Source organism: Scyliorhinus canicula, chromosome 7, assembly GCF_902713615.1.
Source record: "Scyliorhinus canicula chromosome 7, sScyCan1.1, whole genome shotgun sequence".
NCBI lineage: Eukaryota > Metazoa > Chordata > Chondrichthyes > Carcharhiniformes > Scyliorhinidae > Scyliorhinus > Scyliorhinus canicula.
In genome coordinates, this window is record NC_052152.1 from 18301889 (window position 1) to 18323773 (window position 21885).

A 21885-nucleotide genomic window follows, 5' to 3' on the forward strand; every position below is an offset into this window, starting at 1 on the left:
AAAGATGGTGTTCTGCCAAGTAACGGGTGGTGATTGGATCTGCCCCCACTAAATTTTTCAGAGACCTCAGGGGCTTTCAGTTTTGCACTGGCAGCTAAGAGAGAAAACCTCTCTTTTTCCCACTATGTTTTCTCCAGAGATAACCAGCAAATTCTCACCAAAAAGCCATTGTGGGAAACCACTCTCACTGCAAAAAAGGCTGATGTAAGCAGAATCCAGAATCTGATAACTCTCTGTGCAAAACAGGCTGATGTGAAGGCAAGGCCACTCCAGGAAAAGATGTGAGTAAGGTACGGCTAACTGCAAGGAAGATGTAAACCAGAGGCTTTAATCCACACTCGTGCTTTGAAGGAAGTGCACTAAAGAACCCATCATCCGAAGCAAGGACTCTTATTCATTATTATTTTATATCCCTTTCCACCCTTCTGTGTTTCTCTATGTTGCCTGTGTGGGTAGAGAGTGGGGCAGTTAATGTGGGAGATAAATATTGGCTGATGGTTAATTTGTTGTATTTACTGTGTGTTTCATAGTTGTCAACAAATAAAGAACAATACCGCACAGGCACAGGCCCTTCAGCCCTCCAACCATGTACTGGTCATGATACCACCCTTGGCCAAAACCCTCAGCACTTCCTAGTAACATATTCTTCTATATCCATCCTATCCATGTGTTTGTCAAGATGCCTTTTGAACACCGTTAATGTATCTGCTTCCACAACCTCCACTGGCAACGCTTTTCAGGCACTCACAACCCTCTGTGTAAAAAAACCTGCCTCGCACATCTCCTCTAAACTTTGCCCCATGGAACCTTAAACCTATGCCCCCTGGTGACTGACCACTTCACCCTGGGAAAGAATGCCAGCCCATCCACTCTATCCATGCCTCTCATAATCTTCTAGACTTCTATCAAGTTGCCCCTCAACCTCTGTCGTTCTAATGAAAACAGTCCGCATTTATTCAGCCTCTCCGCATAGCTAACACCCTTCAGACCAGTAAACATCCTAGTCAACCTCCTCTGCATCCTCTCCAAAGCCTCCACATCCGTCTGATAGTGTGACGACTAGAATTGTACGCAATATTCCAAGTGCGGCCTTACCGAGGTTCTATATAACTGTAGCATGACTTGCCAGTTTGTATACTCGATGCCCCATCCAACGAAGGCAAGGATTCTGTATGCTTTCTTGACTACCTAGTCCACTTGCGTTCCCACTTTCAAAGATCAGTGGACCTGTACACCCAGATATCTCTGACTTTCTATATTCCTTTTTATTTTTATAAGTTTAGTGTACCCAATTCATTTTGCCATTTTTTAAAGGGCAATTTAGTGTGGCCAATCTACCTACCCTGCACATCTTTGGGTTGTGGGGCCGAAATTCATGCTAACACGGGGAGAATGTGCAAACTCCACACGGACAGTCACCCAGAGCCGGGATCGAACCTGGGACCTCGGAGCCGTGAAGCAGCAATGCTCACCACTGCACCACCGTGCTGCCCCAGACTTTCTATATTCCTAAGTGTTTTGCCATTTACTTTTTTTAACCTCTATGTTAGACCACACGGACAGTTACCCGTAGCCCGGATCGAACCTGGGACCTCGGAGGCGTGAAGCAGCAATGCTAACCACTGTGCCACCATGCTGCCCTAGACTTTCTATATACCTAAGTGTTTTGCATTTACTGTATAGTTCCCCTCTATGTTAGACCTACCTTGTTATATTAAACAGTAATTGTGTTTAAGCTTACACCTGGTGATTGTAATTATTGGGCAGCCAAGAGCCAAAGATTTTGGATATTGTATAAGAATTATTGGTTAATTCACTTGTGTTGTGACTCCGGGGCACGTGGGGCTGGAATTGACCGCGCTCTAGCCCAGGGTGGCACAACAATAGGAACACCACCCTTCAAGTCACACACCATCCTGACTTGAAAATTATCACTGTTCCTTCACTGTCACTCGATCAAAATCCTGTAACTCCCTCCTCAACAACACTATGGGTGTACCTATACCAGGGGTGGGCAAACTTTTCCGTGCAAGGGCCACATTCAGAAATTCACAATTCACAAAGGGCCGCATAGTATATTAAGTAAAATAATTACTTCACCCGGTTATGATTCTGGGCGCCTCATATAGAACATAGAACAGTACAGCACAGAACAGGCCCTTCGGCCCTCGACGTTGTGCCGAGCAATGATCACCCTACTCAAGTCAACGTATCCACCCTATACCAGTAAGTAACCCAACAGCCCCCCCCCCCCCCACCATTAACCTTAAAAAAAAAAAAATTTTTTTTAAATTAAAAAAAAACATTTTTTTTTAATGACTTGGTGGGCCGCAGAAATACCTTTGTCGGGCCGCATGCGGCCCGCGGGCCGTAGTTTGCCCACCCCTGACCTATACCATATGGGCTGCCGCAGTTCAAAGATGCTGATCACCATCACTTCCTGTGGTTGGGCAGTGAATGCTGGCCTTACGGGTAATACCCACATTCCATGAATACATTTTTAACAATCTAGAGGAAGAACAAAAAACATTTAGCTCACTGTAAGTATGATGACCAGACTTCAAGGAAATTGATTCTATATGGGACATTTCGGTAGCACAGTGGGTAGCTCTGTTGCTTCACAGCTCCAGGGTCCCAAGTTCGATTCCCAGCTTGGGTCACTGTCTGTGTGGAGTCTGCACGTTCTCCCCGTGTCTGCGCGGGTTTCTTCCGGGTGCTCCGGTTTCCTCCCACATGTCCCGAAAGACGTGCTTATTAGGTAATTTGGACATTCTGAATTCTGCCTCAGTGTACCCGAACAGGCGCCGGAGTGTGACAATTGGGGCTTTTCAAAGTAACTGCATTGCAGTGTTAATCTAAGCCTACTGTGACAATAAAGAGAAGCTGTAAAGAACCTCGGAGGCTGTGAAGGAACATGAGGTGGGGGGGGGGGGGGGGAGGGGGGGGGGGGTGCTGAAAGATGAGGCGGTGGCCTTGTCACAAAAAATTACCTCGTCGGAAGCTGAGTTGCTGCTAGTGGAGGAGAGGGACAAGAACCTGAGAGCAAAGGTGGGTGACTTGGAGAACAGGTCGAGGAGACAGACCCTCAGAACCGTGGGGTTACATGAGGGGGTGGAGGACCCAAGGTCGACTCAGTACTTTTCTCAGATGTCCGCCAAGCTGCTGGGGAGGGGGGAAACGGGAAAATGTTCCCTCCCGAGTTGGATCAGGCCCACCGAACACTCCGGCAGAAGCTGCAGGCGAGTGAGCCGCCGCAGGTGGGTGATTATTAGATTCCACAGCTTCCAGATGGGTTCTGCAATGAGTCAAAGTGAATCGGGACTCGAGGTGGGAAGGAAACATCATCAAGATATGCCATGATGTCAGAGCAGTGTTGGCGAAGCAGCGAGCGACCTTTAATAAGGCAAAGTCAGCACTTTTCAAGAGAGGAGAGAGGTTTGGAGTGATGTAACCGGCAAGGCTGAGTTATGTTTGGTCGAAAGACCATTTTTTTCAACACGTCAGAGGAGGCGGAGGCTTTTGTCAAGGAGCATGGACTTGGACTTGATTAAAAGGGTTCGATTGGGACTTTAATGGGTGTGGATGGGAAGAGTTTGTTTGAGATGTTGTGTGTTTTAGTAAATGTTGTATGGTTGGGAATAAGGGGGCTAAGGTTGTTGGAGGGCAGTGCTCAAGAAAACAGTATTGAGAATATATGGCCCCCTGTGGGAAGTTAAGCATTGTAAGGGTTTTGGATTTTGTTATTTGTTTGCAGCGGGAATGGGCTAAGGAGCTTCTTTTTTCTTTGTTCTTTGAGCATACACCTGGGTTGGGCTTACCTGTCTAGCAGCAGAGTTTGAGCTAGTGAACGGGAGTAAGGTGGGGGGAGGGGCTTCGGACCTGTTTGGACAAGGTTCAAAGAGCCTAACTTGTTTGTTTGGTGGGGGGAAGGGGTTAGAGAGGAGGGAGTATTGCTTTCGGGTAAGCAATTTGCAGGTTTAAGGGGGAGAGGAGGAGGTGGGCAAGAGAAAAGAGGTGGGGTGGAGATCTGACGGTAACTAGGGGCTTTTCTTGGTCCTGCCTTATGGCGGGGTTGGTGGCCACCTCAAGTGGGCCTCGGGCCCAGGTACATGATGTAAGATTTGGATATTCTTTCACGGTGGAAATGGCTGACTCGGGGTTGGTGGGGCCGTTGGGCTGGGCGGGGGGGGGGGGGGGGGGGGAGATGCCCCGATTAGGCTTGTCACTTTGAATGTTAGGGGATTGGGAGGTCCAGTTAAAAGGCCAACAGTTTCCTCTCACCTGAACAATTTAAGATCTGATGTGGAGCTTTTACAGGAGACCCACTTGCGGGTGAGGGACCAGACCAGGCTCCAGACGGGGTGGGTGAGCCGAGTATTTCATTCGGGCTTCGAATGAATTACCCCGGGGGTGGTAGCAATTTTAATTAATAAAAGGATCTATTTTTTGGCAGACAAGTGGATCGGGCGGAGTGGGGGGGGCGGCGTTAGGTACGTGATAGTCACTGGGTCACTGGCAGGTAGGCTTGTGACACTGGTAGGTGTATATGCTCCGGGTTGGCATGGTGTAGCATTTTTAAGGAAGCTGTTGACCTCAATACCAGATTTGGACATGCGCCAGCTGATTTTCGGAGATTGAAATTGTATGTTAGAATTCACTGGTTATTTCAGGAGAGAACATAGTGGAAAAAAGAAAGGTTTTCTCTCTTAGCTGATCATTCTAAACCAAAGTCGTTGGCTGCTGGCGTTTATGGAGGAGACAGGAGGCAGATCCATGGTGGTATGTACACCTTGGGGGTAAAGGCTTTTCGTTCCTTTCCCCAGATCATAAGGTATATTCAAGGATTGACTTTTAGTGGTGGGACTCCACTGAGAATCCATTTGGCCCAGGGGAGTGAGGAAAGCTGAGTACTCAGTCATTTCAGACGATGCTCCACATTTAGTGGAGGTAGGCCAGATCCAGCCCCCGGCGTGGAGGCTGGACACGGGGTTATTGGCAGACATGCCGTTTTGTGGGCGTATATCGAAAGCAATAGACGACTGTGTGGGATTTAACGGGAATGGGTTGGTCTCTCCCTCCATTTTGTGGGAGGCCCTGAAGGCGGTAATTAGAGGGGAGATTATTTCACATAAAACATATTTGGGTAGAGAGTCTAGAGAGGAGGGTCAGAAGCCAGTGGACGATATTTAGGTCAATCGTGGGTACTCAAAGGACCCAACCCCGGAGCTCCTGGCAAGCGGGAAGAAACTGCAGATGCAGTTTGACCTCGTACCTACAGGTAAGGTTGTACGCCAGCTGCGAGCTCGAGGGGAGTTATTTATGAATATGGGGAGAATGCCAGCTGTCTGGGGGCTGGTTTAGCACACTGGGCTAAATCACTGGCTTTTAAAGCAGACCAAGGCAGGCCAGCAGCACGGTTCAATTCCCGTACCAGCCTCCCCGAACAGGCACCGGAATGTGGCGACTAGGGGCTTTTCACAGTAACTTCATTGAAGCCTACTCGTGACAATAAGCGATTTTCATTTCATTTCTTTTAGTTCATCAGCTGAGGTGGAAGGCGGCTTCAGGTTGGGGACTCGAGTGGCGGGCTGATGTCCGCTCCGGAGGAAACTAACAGAGCATTTGAAACCATTTATAAGAAGCTATAGAGGTCAGAGCCGCCGGTGGGAGTTGGAGACACTGTTGGTTCCAGAAGAAATTTTGGTAGCGACAGGGCAAGGCCCCTGGGCCGAATGGATTCTCAGTGGAGTTTAATAAAAAGTTTGCAGGGCAGTTGGTTCCGTTACTGGTGGAGATATTTAACTCCTTTTTGGTTCAGGGCTCCCTACCTGGGCAGGCATTGATTTCCTTTCTACTGAAAAAGAATAAGGCTCGCATGGAGTGTGGGTCATACCATCCTATCTCTTTACTTAATGTGAATGCTAAATTACTAGCTAAGGTGCTGGCACTGAGGGTGGAGGCCTGTCTTACTGAAGTGATAGCTGAGGATCAGACAGGCTTCGTTAAGGGTCAGCAACTGTCTTCTAATGTGCGCCGATTATTAAATGTAGTCCTTGTCTCCCCCCCCCCCCCCCCCGCCGTGTCCGGAGGTAATTGTATCCTTGGATGCCAAATGGCATTCGACAGGTTTTCATGGTTTTGGAGAGGTTGGGGTTGGGGCCAAGGTTTGTGTCATGGGTACGCCTGTTATATAAGGCTCCCTCGTCTAGTGTTTGCACCAACACCATGAGTTTGGGGTAGTTTCAGTTAAACAGGGGAATGTGACAGTGGTGTCCGATGTCCCACCCTGTTGGTTGCATTGGTGATTGAACCTTTGGCCATCGCTTTGAGAGCTTCAGGCAAGTGGAAGGGGATAATTATAATTAGTGTGGGGGGGGGGGGGGGGGCGGGGGGAGAGGAGCATAGGAGCATAGGGTGTCCCTATATGCTGATGAACCTTGCTTTACATGACGTACCCGGTGCCCAGTATGGGTGACCTAATGCTGCTAGTAAAGAGTTTTGGCTCTTTTTCGGGATAAAAATTAAATCTGGAAACGAGTGAGTACTTTCTGAAGTTTCCAGTTAATTCCCCGACTCAGGGGAGCAGCCTGGGAGTGCTTCCTTTTCGCCTAGTCAGATGCAGCTTCAGATATTTGGGTGGCTGGGGATTGGACACAGCTTCATAAGCTATGCTAGCCTGCTCAGTAAGGTCGGCCACCGACCTGCAAAGGTGGAATAACCTCCATCTGTCCTTAGCGGGGAGGCTCCAGTCAATTAAGATGAACATTCTTCCACAGTTTTTGATCTTTTTCTCGTGTCTTCCAGTTTTCCTTTCTAAATCCTTCTTTGGGAAGGTCGATAGGACGATATCATCCTTTATATGAGCCGGCATGACTCCGAAGATTCGTCGGGTAGTCCTTCAAAGTGACCGACAGTCAGGAGGGCTAGCGTTGCCTAATTTGCTGTTTTATTATTGGGTCGCTAATACAGAGAAGGCGTTGGTCCGAGGCTGCGATCCAGGGTCCATTTGGGTGTGGATAGAAGCGAGGTCATGCGGAGGATCTGGTTGGGGACGCTGGTGACGGCTTTGTTCCTGTTCTCACTGACAAAATATTTTCACTCCCAGTAGTTGTCTCCACTCTAAAGATATGGAGGCAATTCAGACAACATTTTAAACTTGGGGCCAGTATCAAAGCTGGCCCCCATCTGTGCTAACCACCTGTTCGAACTGGCGAGATTAGACGCCCCATTTGGGGTGTGGGAAGAGCGGGGGCTGGAGTGAGTGGAAGACCTGTTTCTGGAAGGGTGGTTTGCCAACTTCAAGGAATTGGCGGCGATGTTTGGGCTCTCTGCCTTAGACTCGTTTAGGTATCTCCAGGTTCAGGATTTTACATGACGGATCTTTCCAACATTCCCAATAACGCCGCCACCACCTCTGATGGAGGGGGACCTTTCGTTCACTGGCTTGGAGGAGGGTAGCACATCTGGTATTTATGGGCGGATTCTAGCAGAAGGTTCAGTTTCAGTGGAAGGGATCAAGGCTAGCTGGGTGGAGGAGCTGGGGCCCATAATAGATGAGTAATAAACTCATCATAATAAACTCCACATCCTCATGGGCCAAGCTGGGTTTGATCCAGCTTTAAGTACTGTTTAGGGGCACACCTGACCAAGTCCCGAATGAGTTGCTTCTTCTCGGGGTGGGGGTGGTGATGGGGGGTGGGGGGGATGGTGACAGGTGTGAGCCCAGTTTCGTGGGTCCAGTTAACCACGCGCACATGTTCAGGTCATGTCCCAAGCTGCTGACTTTTGGGGTCTCCATTTTTAGCACCAGAATTGGCGATTCTAAATATTGAACTGGAGCTCTGTCGGTTGGTTGCCATATTCGGGGAGTCGGAGTGGCTGGGGCTGCAGACAGGTACGGGGGTAGATGTCCTTACCTTCGCCTCATTGATTGCCCAGAGGCAGGTCCTGTTGGGGTGGAGATTTGCATCTCTGCCCAGCACCTCAGTATGGTTGGGAGATTTGATGGAGTTCTTGCGCCTAGAGAAGGTCATGCGCACCGTGAGGGGTTCGATCGAGGGATTCTACCGAAAGTGCCGACCTTTTATAGTTTATTTTGAGGAACTGATCACCATCAGTTGTTAGGGGCGGGTGGGTAGGAGGTCTGTGTTTTGGGGGTTATTTTTAATGTTTCATTTTTGTAAATTATACCTGATTTGTATCGATTTGTTTACTTGTATTTTATAAAAGAAAAAACTAATAAAAACATTTTAAAAAAATTATTGTAGCATATGAACATTCAAAATAGGCAACGTAGGCCATTCAGCCCCTCTAGCCTGCTCTGCCATTTGATAAGATCATGGCTGATGTTTGTTTCAAAATCTCATCTACCCCTGGTAACCTTTGATTCCCTTGCCCAACAAGAATCTATCTACCCTCAGCTTAAAAATATTCAGTGGCCCCACTTCCACCACTTTCTGAGCCGGGGGTTCCAAAGTCCCTGAGGAAGAATTTCTCCTCGTCTCTGTCCGAAAAGGTCAACCGCTAATTTTAAAACAGTGGCCCTCGCTCTATACTCGCATACAAGAGGAAACATCCTTTCTATATCCACCTAGTCAATACCGTTCAGGATCTTATACACTTCAATCAAGTCATCCCATAATCTTCTAAACTCCAGTGGAAACAAGCCCAGCTTGTCTAACCTTTCCTCATAAAACAACCTGCTTAATCCAGGTATCAATCCATAAACCTACTCTGAACCGCCACCATCGCATCCTTCCTTAAATAAGGAGACCCAAACTGCACACTATAGCAGTTCTCTGTTCAAAACAGAGACACATTACTGTTATGAACTGTCCAGCTTTGAATGGGTTAAACAGAAATTGCTGAATTGCAAAACAGAAAAAAAAACACAATTAGGGATTCATTGGGAACCTATTAGTTCATGTACCTATGTCTTATAATATGGATGCATTCACTATCAAAATGACCAAAGATTTCGATTCATTTTAATGACCAAAAAAGCAAATGTCAAAAGTCGAGTCATGAGTGTGTGCTCCAGTGCGGCACGGTGATGCAGTACTTAGCACTGCTGCCTCATGTCGCCGAGGACCCCGGTTTGATCCCAGCCCCAGGTCACTGTCCGTGTGGAGTTTGCACATTCTCCCCGTATTTCTGTGGGCTTCACCCCCACAACTCAAAGATGTGCAGGCTTGGTGGATTGGACACCCTAAATTGCCCCTTAATTGGAAAAAATGAATTTATTTGAAAAAAAAATAAGTATGTGCTCTGTCCTGCCATTTGTTCAGTTTTGAACCTGAGAAAAGACACCAATTTTGGGTCCAAATTAGGCAGGTGATACAGTAACAAACCATGGGCACGATCAAACAGCCGCGTCACGGCCAGTTTGGTGACGCAATGAGGCCCTTCAATCTCGCGAGAGGCCTCTCGTAATATTTGCGCAGCTTGGAATGCCTCGTCAGACCTACCGAAACCTTGCAAGATATCACGATCCGGATCTTGCCCTCGCTTGGCAAGATCCAACTGCTCACTTAAATATGTCGCCGATCGATGCTCCCGGGAATGAATCCCTATGCCTGGGAGACCTCGCAATGGCGCCGTTTGGCGCTGGCCCACACAAATGTGGAACAGGAATAATGGCACCTGGCCGGGGATGGAGGGGATTCTTGAGCCATCGGAGGCCTTCCACATTGTCGGGCTCTGGGGTGGATAGGCTGCCACCTGGGCAATGTGGCACTGCCAGGGTGCTCAGGTGTCACTGCCAGGGTGCTCAGGTGTCACTGGCAGCCTGGCAGGGCCACTGCCAAAGTCCAAAGTGCCCAGCTTCACATTCCAGGGGTCAGGCCCGGGGGGTGCACTGCCCTTATGAGGTGGAGTGAATGGGGGGCTCAAGGAGACCTAACAGGTAAGTTGGAGCATTGGAGGGGTCCGATGACCATGGTTGGGAATCCAAAGGGGGTCGAGAGATCGGGGCAGCATTTAAAAATGCCGTCATTGCAGGAAGTGAAGTATGTGCGACCTCGCTGGAGCCCTATTCGTCATGGCCAAAAAAGGGTCCAGTTTGATAGTGGTGACATTCTCAAACGTGCCCAAAAAGGGACTCTTTCTTTCTCGTTAAATCACATGTGTTTGGAATTCTGTTATATCCACTCCCTACCTTATTCCCCAGGAACTCACTAAAAAACACATTAGTTTTCCTGTCATCTGATGCTGTTGTTCTGCATCATTCACAGCTGATGTACCCTGATGGCTGCCTCTTTATCGCTCAATGCTTGTTTACCTTGCTAATACTACAGCCCAAGTTCAGGAGCTGAATGTCAGACACCAAAATATTAATGACAAAAGCAAAAATCTCAAGTACTTTGTCAAATCACCTGTTACAATAAAGACCTTAGTTGCAGAAACCTGATTACAAGGAATAGGTTAGAACATAGAACATAGAACACTACAGCGCAGTACGGGCCCTTCGGCCCTCGATGTTGCGCCGACCTGTGAAACCATCTGAAGCCTATCTGACCTACACTATTCCATTTTCATCCATATGTCTATCCAGTGACCACTTAAATGCCCTTAAAGTTGGCGAGTCTACTACTGTTGCAGGCAGGGCGTTCCACACCCCTACTACTCTCTGAGTAAAGAAACTGCCTCTGACATCTGTCCTATATCTCTCACCCCTCAATTTAAAGCTATGTCCCCTCGTGTTGGTCATCACCATCCGAGGAAAAAGACTCTCACTGTCCACCCTATCTAACCCTCTGAATATCTTATATATCTCTATTAAGTCACCTCTCAGCCTTCTCCTCTCTAACGAAAACAACCTCAATTCCCTGAGCCTTTCCTCGTAAGACCTTCCCTCCATACCAGGCAACATCCTAGTAAATCTCCTCTGAACCCTTTCCAAAGCTTCCACATCCTTCCTATAATGTGGTGACCAGAACTGCACGCAGTACTCCAGGTGTGGCCGCACCAGAGTTATGTACAGCTGCAGCATGACCCTGTGGTTCCGAAACTCAATCCCCCTGCTTATAAAGGCTAGCACACCATATGCCTTCTTAACAGCCCTATTAACCTGGGTGGCAACTTTCAAGGATTTATGTACCTGGATGCCGAGATCTCTCTGTTCATCTACACTACCAAGAATCTTGCCATTAGCCCAGTACTCTGCATTCCTGTTACTCCTTCCAAAGTGAACCACCTCACACTTTTCCGCATTAAACTCCATCTGCCACCTCTCAGCCCAGCTCTGCAGCTTATCTATGTCCCTCTGTATCCTATAACATCCTTCAGCACTATCCACAACTCCACCGACCTTCGTGTCATCTGCAAATTTACTAACCCATCCTTCTACACTCTCTTCCAGGTCATTTATAAAAATGACAAACAGCAGTGGCCCCAAAACAGATCCTTGCGGTACACCACTAGTAACTGAACTCCAGGATGAACATTTGCCATCAACCACCACCCTCTGTCTTCTTTCAGCTAGCCAATTACTGATCCAAACCGCTAAATCACCTTCAATTCCATACTTCCTTATTTTCTGCAATAGCCTACCGTGGGGAACCTTATCAAACGCCTTACTGAAATCCATATACACCACATCAACAGCTTTACCCTGATCCACCTGTTTGGTCACCTTCTCAAAAAACTCAATAAGGTTTGTGAGACATGACCTACCCTTCACAAAACCGTGTTGAGTATCGCTAATCAACTTGTTCATTTCAAGATGATTATAAACCCTATCTCTTATAACCTTTTCCAACATTTTACCCACAACCGAAGTAAGGCTCACAGGTCTATAATTACCAGGGTTGTCTCTACTCCCCTTCTTGAACAAGGGGACAACATTTGCTATCCTCCAGTCTTCCGGCAGGTTGATAAATCTTGGACAGGAATCGGCCTCCTTGCGTCTTCCTGGCTTCAAATATGCTTTCTCTAATTAGCCTGGGTCTTTATTTGGGGATCCCAGAAGATCAAAACAAGACGTGCACTTATATAATGCCTTTCCAGTCCACTGGATGCGCCTAAACACATTACATGCCGTTAAGTACTTTTGAAATGTAATTACTGCTGGAATGTAGGAAATGTGGCAGCTAATTTCGGCAATGTGAGAATCCATTTTAGTGATGTCCACTGAGGGATAAAGATCAACCAGGAAGTGTAAGTCCCCTACTCTTGGGGACGGCACGTTGGCACAAGGGTGGCATGGCAGCACAGTGGTTAGCACTGCTGCCTCACAGTGCCAGGGACCCAGTTTCAATTCCAGCCTTGGGTGACTGTCCGCGTGGAGTTTTCACTTTCTCCCTGTGTCTTCGTGAGTTCCTCCGGGTGCTCTGGTTTCCTCCCAGAGTCTAAAGATGTGCAGGTTAGGTGGATTGGCCATCATCAATCGCCCCTTAGTGTCCAGGGGTGTGCAGGATACTGTGGGGTGGATGGGGGAGTGGACATGGGTCGGGTTCTCTTTCAGAGGGTTGGTGTACTCGATGGGCCAAATAGCCTCCTTCTGCACTGTAGGGATTCTAAGATTCGACTCTTCAAAACACTGCCATGGGATCTTTCAAATCTAGCTGACAGGTCTGATAGGCCTGCAGTTGAATGTTTCATCGAAAAGGTGGCATCTCCTACAGTACTGCACTTCTTCAGTGCTGCACTGGAGGGTCAGCATGATTTTGTGCTCAGGTCCTGCAGTGCAAGTTAAACCAACAACATTCTAACTCGAGGCAAGACTACCTATACTGGGTTCAACCCACTCACAATCTGGCACACATCCCTTGGCTTTCAGATTGGGTGGGGAGTGTATCTATTCTGATGACGAGCATAACAGTTGTGTGGGACAGGCTAAAAGGAATGCCATGCTGGTTCATGTACGCCTGCCTCCGTGCCTTACCCCACTTGCGGAATTGTACCACCTCCTCCTCCCCCCCCCCCCCCCCCCCCCCCCCCCCCCCCCCCCACGTTATATGTAACCAATTGAGAGATAGCTGTGGTCATTTGTGGGCTGCGGCTAATGACTTGCTTGCTACTTGCAGAGTTCTATGGGCTTCTGGAACAAAAAGGTCCTGCAATTGAGTCACACTTTATTGTGTTGCTTAAAAACATCTCTAACAACTCATTTACATGCAAATGGATTATGTTGAAATACAGTGACAAACAAAATGGAAAAATGGAATTAAGACTTGCTCATGGAGAAGATAAAGACTGACGTGGACTGGTTGAGCTAATCAGATGGTGTATTTTCTAAGTTAAAAATGGCAACTATTTTGAGCAAAGCAAAATCCCATAAACAGAAATGAAGAAAACAGTTTTAGTCCAGCACATTAACAGGAATAATTAAACCATCCTACAGCCTGCGAACGTGCCAGATATTTGCTATTCCTGATATTTTTCAAAAATAAAACTCAGCACACACTTTACACACTGCAAATCATTTCCAATTTCATGGAGCTCTTAATTCATATATAAAATATTGTTGCCTTGAATCCAGACATTCAAAGAGCATTGATATATCGGCCACAGCAGGTTAAGTTTAGTAGTTTATCAATGCACAGCCAACTTACCCCCAAGGCACTGCTCTGGTGACAGCACAAAAAGGGCAAGAAATCTATTGAGGCACCTGTGGAAACTCAGGGAGCGTTTGGACAATTTGTACGTAGACGGTTGGAAAATTAAAAGAGGCACAGTAAGAAATGAGGGGGAAACGTGGAGTTGGATTGAGATGAGCGTTACTGGAAGTAATAAGGATTATCGCTACTACGTATCATAAAATGTTGATATTATTTTGAGAGTTTAGAAGCACTGTGACGAATGCAGGTTCATGTTGTCTAATCGACTCGTTAGCAGTACGGCTTGTGAATTGTTATTCCGATTTTTATCCTCTTTTGAGTTCATTTTCACGTCCATAATGCTCAGATCAAAATCATCAAAATATTACTTCACCGGAGGAAGCAGCTGCGCTACAAAAGCTAGTGATTCGAAACAAACCTGTTGGACTTTAACCTGGTGTTGTAAGACTTCTTACTGTGCCCACCCCAGTCCAATGCCTGAAACGAATGTGATCGTTGATCACATCATCAAAATACGAGAGGAAATTCAGCGTCCAGACTTAAACCTGGTCATGGGTCGCTTGACTTTCAGCAATGCTTGCAAGACTAACAAGAATGCTCCTTTTAAATTGTTCCTCGGGCTTTATCAAACATCACAATCTCTGATATCTGAGCAACAAGGCTTACCTGCCAGCACTGGCTGCTGTCCATTCGCCTCAGTACAGTTCTCCTCCTCGGTGGAAACCTCAGCAGTTTGTGTTAATCCAGGTTGCACATTCCACACTGTGATGCCAAATGTCACCATGATGCACAGGATGATTTCTCTCATACTCCAGGCATTTGGTGAAATGTGTCTGTCTGGGAGGGTGTGTGTGTGCGTGTGTGTGCGACATAAGCCTATCTTTCCACTGCTTTCTTTTGTCACTGTTGTTTACAACAGAAGATCTTACATTTCTTGCACAGCACTTCCTGTTTGTGACCAGTGCTCCTTCAGCCAAAGGTAATGAGCACTCCTATATTATAATACTGACTACACTCGAAAAAAAGTACATAATTGGCTAAGAAGCATTTTTGGATGTCCTGACTTCATGAAAGGTGCTATGCAAGTGAAAGTGGGTAGCACTCTGGACCAAACACACTTCAGGACTTGAGAACAAAAATTTAGGCCGGGAGTGCCGCACTGTCAGAGACGCCGTCTTTCCGATGAGACGTAACCCGAGGTCCCATCTGCTCTTTCAGGTGGGCGTGAATTATCCCTTGGTACTATATCGAAGAAGGACAAGAGAATCATCCCTAGTGTCAGCCAATATTTATCCTGCAGCAAGATCACTAGTAACTGTTGTTACCACCACATTGCTGTTTGTGGGAGGTGGCTGTGCACATATTGCCTGTCTCATTTCCTAAATTGCAACAGTGATCACTCTTTAAAAGTACATCATTGACTGTACGGTGCTTTGAGACATCCTGAGGGTGTGAAGGGTGTAATAAAATTCGAGCCCTTATTCCATTTATGGTTTAAGAGTGATGAAAAACAAAGACCTGAATTTATTCCGTAACAAGTTGCATTAATAGAGCACCTTTAATAATAGTGATCTTTATTATTGTCACAAGTAGGCTTATATTAACACTGCAATTAAGTTACTGTGAAAATCCCCTAGTCGCCACACTGCGCCGACTGTTCGGGTACACTGAGGGAGAATTCAGAATGTCCAATTCACCTGACAAGTAGGTCTTTTGGGACTTGTGGGAGGAAACCGGAGCACCCGGTAGAAACCCACACAGACACGGGGAGAACGTGCTGATTCCACACAAATAGTGACCCAAGTCGGGAATCAAACTGGGGACCCTGGAGCTGTGAAGCAACAGTGCTAACCACTGTCCTACCGTGAACAGGTCAAGGTCTTCACAGGGGTGCAAGGAAAGCAAAACATTAGCCCAAATAGGGAATCAGAGGGGGGGGTATTGATCATAACCTTGAGGTTTAGTGAGGGAATTCCAGAGAGGGGCTGGTTTAGCTCACTCAGCTAAATCGCTGGCTTTTAAAACAGACCAAGCAGGCCAGCAGCACGGTTCGATTCCCGTACCAGCCTCCCTGGACAGGCGCCGGAATGTGGCGACTAGGGGCTTTTCACAGTAACTTCATTGAAGCCTACTCGTGACAATAAGCGATTTTCATTTTTCATTTCATGTGGCTGATGGGATCATTTACAATGCACTATCGTCCTGATTTTAATACATAGGAGGTCATTCAGCCCACATCCCCATGCCAGCTAATAGCAAGAGCCACTCAGTTGTCAGGAGGAGTGGGAGTCCCATCTTTTCTCTGGAGCTCTGCAATGTTTTTCTCTTCAAGTGCCATGATTAGATCTGCCTTCACTACACTCTCAGGGAGTTCATTCCAGATCCTAACCACTCAAGTCACCATTAGTTCTTTTGCCAATCACCTTAAATCGGTGTCCTCTGGTTCTCAATGCTTCTGGCAGCAGGAACCGCTTCTACCCACTCTCTAAATCCCTCAGAAATTTGATACATTGTGCTTCAGCAGGTATTGCGTTGGCGTAATTGAAACAAATGCTTTTATTTGAGGAGCAGAATGTTTAAGCCTCACCTTCTGAAACAAAAAAGCTATTGTCACATTTAAAAGCTTCATCAAGCAGAGGCATACATAGCAAGGGGTACCAGGGTTGGTCTTTGGTTTTTGTTGTGGTAACTCATCACAGACAAGTCAACATAGTGCAGGATTATAATTAGCATTAGTGTCTCCGGTGGAAGACTTATTTTTGTTACCTTATGAGGTGGCAGCATTAATAACTGGTTACTAAAATTATCAATAAATATGATCAAACCAACAATCAGAACTCAAACCTTGATCCTACCACCACCTCAATTCAAAAGGCAAATACCGGAAGGAAAAAGTAGCTTTATGGCTGTTTAGCTACGAGATCCACAATCTACTTAATTCCAACTCGGTCATGTTTTCTTCCCACATCCCACAGTTTTTCTTCTCTCTTCCGAACCTCCATTTTAATCAAACGGGTCTGTTAATGTGTCCATAAACCCAGAACACCATTCTCAATGGTACGACTCAAATTCTGTTTTTAACAACATCAACTAACACAAAGTTAATGGTATTTTTGTCACGAATGCATGACCTTTGTTCTTGCGCCGCGAGGAAGTTCTTCTCCTCCCTAATCTCGCTCAAGGCTTGCAAATGTTCTTCTCCCTGTCCAGTTCTGCTTTCGCTGTTTACGATAACTGTCTACTTGACTTTAACGTCTCATTAAATGAACAAGTGGCCATTTTAAGTAATGAAATCATCCCAGTTTGCTTAGTGTGAAAAAGAAAATGAAAATGGCTTATTGTCACAAGTGGGCTTCAAATAAAGTTACTGTGAAAAGCCCCTAGTCACCACTTTCCGGCACCTGTTCAGGGAGGCTGGTACGGGAATTGAACCGTGCTGCTGGTCTGCTTTAAAAGCCAGCGATTTAGCCCTGTGCTAAACCAGCCCCTATGTCAATAGACATACGTTACTCATCAAATATCTTTTGACATCAGGAGGATAGATTACTGGCATTGCAGTTCTCTCTTCAGGTAAATTATAGGATTATATGTATTGTGTAAATTTGTTGATTTATTAATCAGTCATACTGCAGTAAAATTTTAATTCTACATAATACTGATGTTTTAAATGAGCTATCTATTGACAAAAGTTGGAATGTTAAAGACTAGTTTTTGCCAAATTAATTTTTCTATTGAATGTATATATATATATACGCACACACAACTGTACAGGAAATTGGTGAGGCTACACTTGAGAATGCTGATTAACAGTTTTGATCTCCTTATTTAAGGACAGATATATTTGCATTGCAAACAGTTCGGGGAAGATGAAGGGGTTGTCTGAAGAGGAAAAGTTGAGCACGTTGGGTCGTATTTATTGGGAATTTAGAACAGCGAGGTGTGATTCTATTGAAACATATAAAATCCTGAGGGGACTTGACAACGTAGGTGCTGAGACGATGTTTCGCCTCGTGGAGGAATCCAGAACGAGGGGCACAGTTTCAAAATGAGGGGTCTCCCATTTAGGGCAGAGATGAGGAGGAATCTCTTCTTGGGGAGGGTTGTTCGTCTTTATAATCCTCTTCCACAGAGAGCAGTGAAGGCAGGTTATTGAATATGATCAAGGCCGAGTGAGACAGATCTTTCTCCATCAGCAAGAGAGTAAGGGTTGCAGACAGGAAAGTGGAGCTAAAGCCACATGAGATATGATCTCAATGAATTGTGGAACAGATTCAAGGGACCAAATTCCCTACACTTGCTCCTATTTCTTCTTCTTTTCCCTCTTCTTCTCCCCCCCCCCCCCCCCCCCACCACCACCATTCTTCTTTCCCATCCCAGGACCCAGGTGACATTTACCTCTTCCTGTGCTGACTTTGAACAAACTGCAACTTTCAGCCAGTCCACCAAGAGCACCTCGCTCAAGAAGTAGTGTTTTCAACTCAAATTCTCTGTGCTTTATTTCAAGGGGCAGCAGGGTAGCATGGTGGTTAGCATAAATGCTTCACAGCTCCAGGGTCCCAGGTTCGATTCCCGGCTGGGTCACTGTCTGTGTGGAGTCTGCACGTCCTCCCCCTGTGTGCGTGGGTTTCCTCCGGGTGCTCCAGTTTCCTCCCACAGTCCAAAGATGTGCAGGTTAGGTGGATTTGCCATGATAAATTGCCCTTAGTGACCAAAAAAAGGTTAGAAGGAGTTATTCGGTTACAGGGATAGGGTGGAAGTGAGGGCTTCAGTGGGTCGGTGCAGACTCGATGGGCCGAATGACCTCCTTCTGCACTGTATGTTCTATGACATACAGTTCGCCTTTAAGGGCTTGGGACAATTCACACCTCTTTAACCTGGAGTTACCTCTCTCTCTGCATCTTTGATGATTTGATTGCCTGCAGGTGCTCGCATTCCGGGGCATCTCTGACTGTGTCTATATAAACATTTCTGGAACAAGCCTTTCCATTCACCTGAAGAAGGAGCCGTGCTCCGAAAGCTCGTGTTTGAAACAAACCTGTTGGACTTTAACCTGGTGTTGTAAGACTTCTTACTGTGCTCACCCCAGTCCAACGCTGGCATCTCCACATCATGTTCTATGACAGACGCCTCAGTTGGCATTTCTCCCCTCACCAGCTCAGGGACCTGAAAAAAGCCACCTCAGGGGGTGTAGCATCCCAGGCGAGGCCGTGCTTCACCGCTGGAAATAGGGAGAAACTAATTTGCGTCTATAGACGGAAAATGAGAGGAGTTCGCCTTTAAGGGCGTGAGCGCAGCGCCCGTCCCCCTCCAGGTGGTGAGTGACAGGCGTGGACGGAAGTGACGCATTGGTCCCGCCCACCCGGTTCGCAGCGCGGGCCAATGGGGAAGCGGCGCGCGTGACGAGCGGCCGGTGGAATGACCTCATCCCTAGTGTGGGATGACGTCAAATTCAAGATGGATGGAATCACTGCGGCGGCGCGCGGCACCAAATTCTAAAGCCAAAAATATAATCAACGGAAGCGGGCACTGGGCGGCCAAATCGGAGGCGCCGGTGAACAAGGTGCGTGAATTAGCCGGCAGTGCCGTGCGGGCGACCGGAAGTCCTCCCGGCTCGTCTGCGTGAGCCGGGAGCGATATATGTGGGAAAAAAAAGAGCGGGCCCGTCCTGACGTAACTCCGAGGCGGTTTCCCCCCATCGGCGGCGGTTCGGCTGCGGCTTGGCAGAGCCCACTGCGCGTGCGTGAGCGGGCGGCACCTGACGTCGGGGGCATGCGCCCTGGACGCGTGGCGGGCCTGGAGCGGTCGCATTATCGCTACTGCGCGTGCGTCGTTCATGTAGCGTGGAGTACAGTGGAATTGTCTGTCCCTTTATTATATACTTTTTTTTCTTAAATATCTTTTTTTCCTATGCATCCCTTTTTTCTCCAATGAATCTATTTTTCCTTTTGAATCCCTTTTATTTCTTATGAATCCCTTTTATTTTTGTCCATCCTCTTATTTCTTGTGCATCCCTTTATTTTCCTGGTGCACGCCTTTTCTTTTTTTACGTAGACTACTAAATTCCGAATTGTTTCCCGGCAATGTCGTCTACAGCATAACTGGGGGGAAATCCTTCTCTAACGCTTGAGTTTTAAATGTGTCCTAAGTGGGGAAATGTAGTTTTTGTACGTTGCCACCACCCAACTTCGGACTCGAAACGTTCACTCCCTTCTCTCTCTCCACAGATGCTGCCAGTCAAATGAAATGAAATGAAAATTGCTTATTGTCACAAGTAGGCTTCAAATAAAGTTACTGTGAAAAGCCCCTAGTCGCCACATTCCGGCACCTGTTCGGGGAGGCTGTTACGGGAATTGAACCGTGCTGCTGGCCTGCCTTGGTCTGCTTTCAAAGCCAGCGATTTCGCCCTGTGCTAAACAGCCCCTGAGTTTGCAGATCTGAGTTTGCCCAGCATTTGACCCACTAAATTGCATTTGAGATTCTAAGAATGTATCCGGGAGTTTGAGGCTTTGCAAATTAAATCCAGTTTCCAATTGCCTGAAATGTAAGCCCGGGAGTTTGAGGCTTTGCAAATTAAATCCAGTTTCTTATTGCCTGAAATGTAAACTCTTCTGCAGCTTTGAAGGGAGTCCAGTTGGAAGGGAGGGGATGTGAAATTTTAAACGCCTCAGTGCGATCCTAACACTCTCATTTTTATTTTTAACCTGTTTAGATCAAAAATCCATGTAATCCGTCACTGGAAAGTTTGATTACATTCTGTGTTCGATTACTGTACTGTACGAATAGCACACTGGGCTAAATAGCTGGCTTTTAAAGCAGACCATGGCAAGCCAGCAGCACGGTGCAATTCCCATGCCAGCCTCCCCAAACAGGTGCCGGAATGTGGCGACTAGGGGCTCTTCACAGTAACTTAATTGAAGCCTACTCGTGACAATAAGCGATTTTCATTTCATTTCATTCACTTAAAACCTCAATCGTTGAGGGGTGATATTTTTTTCTAATTAACACAGTCATTATTGAAGTTCTCAATTTGCCAATTAATCAGGGAGGTATGATTTTTTGGGATTGCAAATGTTTGTGTGCAGAGGCTGTATGGTGGTAATAAAAATCTATTTAATGATGTTTCAGTGGATGGAACAGCTATGCCTGGCTGAGTTTACCCACTTACGAAGCTCCACACGCACCTTTTTAACTACTTGTTTTTGCTAACTACAATATATAGTTTAACTTCGATGCAATTTCAATCTTCTAAGATTGGGTAACATTATATTGTGTTTTGCATTTTTAAAACATGCAAACACGTTGCAACTACTTTTGAAGTGTGGTCACTTTTAATCTGAAAATATTGAAGATTCATGTTCCTGTATTTTAAATCTAAATTCACGCAACAATTTGTAGAATCAATTCATAAAGATTTCACATTATTGCTGCAATTATAGTGAACACAGCCTGAATCTAGAGTCAGAGGCCATACTGATAATGGAACAAATTAAGAGGCCCTGGAGAGAGAAATTACACGAGTGATGAAACTTGTACAATAGAATTATAGAACTGTATGAACGTAAGCAATTTCAAACCACTAAGTTTACGTTTGTAGAATTTCACTACCAACAGAGCCAGTTAAAAATTATGGTGGAGGTTGAAACTGCTGGCTCTGAAATATATCCTGGTGTATTACCTAATATTTTTCTGGATTGTGGAAGAATGAATAAATAACTTGTGTGAATTGACCACTGTTATTTATGCATTTACATGGATACTTTACCAAGCTTATCCCCTCCGTCACTTAATCAGGTTTGTCGCAGATCCCTTTTTGCATTACAAGTGTTGCAGTAATTCTGGGAAATATATTATCTAGTTTGTGCTCCACTGCTGTAATAGCATTTTACTGCACAAAGTGGGCCAATACAGACCTTTCAACTCCCTCTTGTTTCAAGGTTGTCACCCACACTTGGATGTTATCACCATTTTTTGTAATTGCCAACTTGTTCGTGAAAAAAATCTGAAAGTAGGCCATCGGTTAATCACTGAGGCAACCTGGGAATGGAAGTTTTGTAGAAAAACCCAATGTACAGTGTCAAGTTCATTTACAGTGGAATGACTGAGAAGAGTGTACAATTTTTAAAAACTATTTCAAAATGCACCTTGGGTTCCCCATTTTTACCTCGCTATAAGTTAAATCTCTAGCTGAGAAATCTGGCACCGGAAGGCACTTTACCAGTTTTGACGTCACCAATTTTTTTGTTGGTTTATAATGGAAACTGAAATTGCATCCTGTTTTGATTATTTGTGTTTTTAAAGCTAATTAAATTAAAGTCAGCTTGCATTC

The 21885-nt window shown here is 46.2% G+C and overlaps 2 protein-coding genes across 2 annotated transcripts in view; one reads left to right on the forward strand and one right to left on the reverse strand.

Annotated features, from left to right (window-relative positions):
• Window positions 1-21885, reverse strand: part of LOC119968654 — a 130112-nt gene that overhangs the window by 48968 nt on the left and 59259 nt on the right. The window lies entirely within an intron of this gene.
• zbtb21 (zinc finger and BTB domain containing 21) overlaps window positions 18946-21885 on the forward strand; it is an 80933-nt gene continuing 77993 nt past the window's right edge. Inside the window, exon 1 of the mRNA XM_038801440.1 lies at window positions 18946-19119. Coding sequence (XP_038657368.1) covers window positions 18997-19119 — 123 coding nt within the window. The 5' untranslated portion in view covers window positions 18946-18996. The remainder of the gene's footprint in view (window positions 19120-21885) is intronic.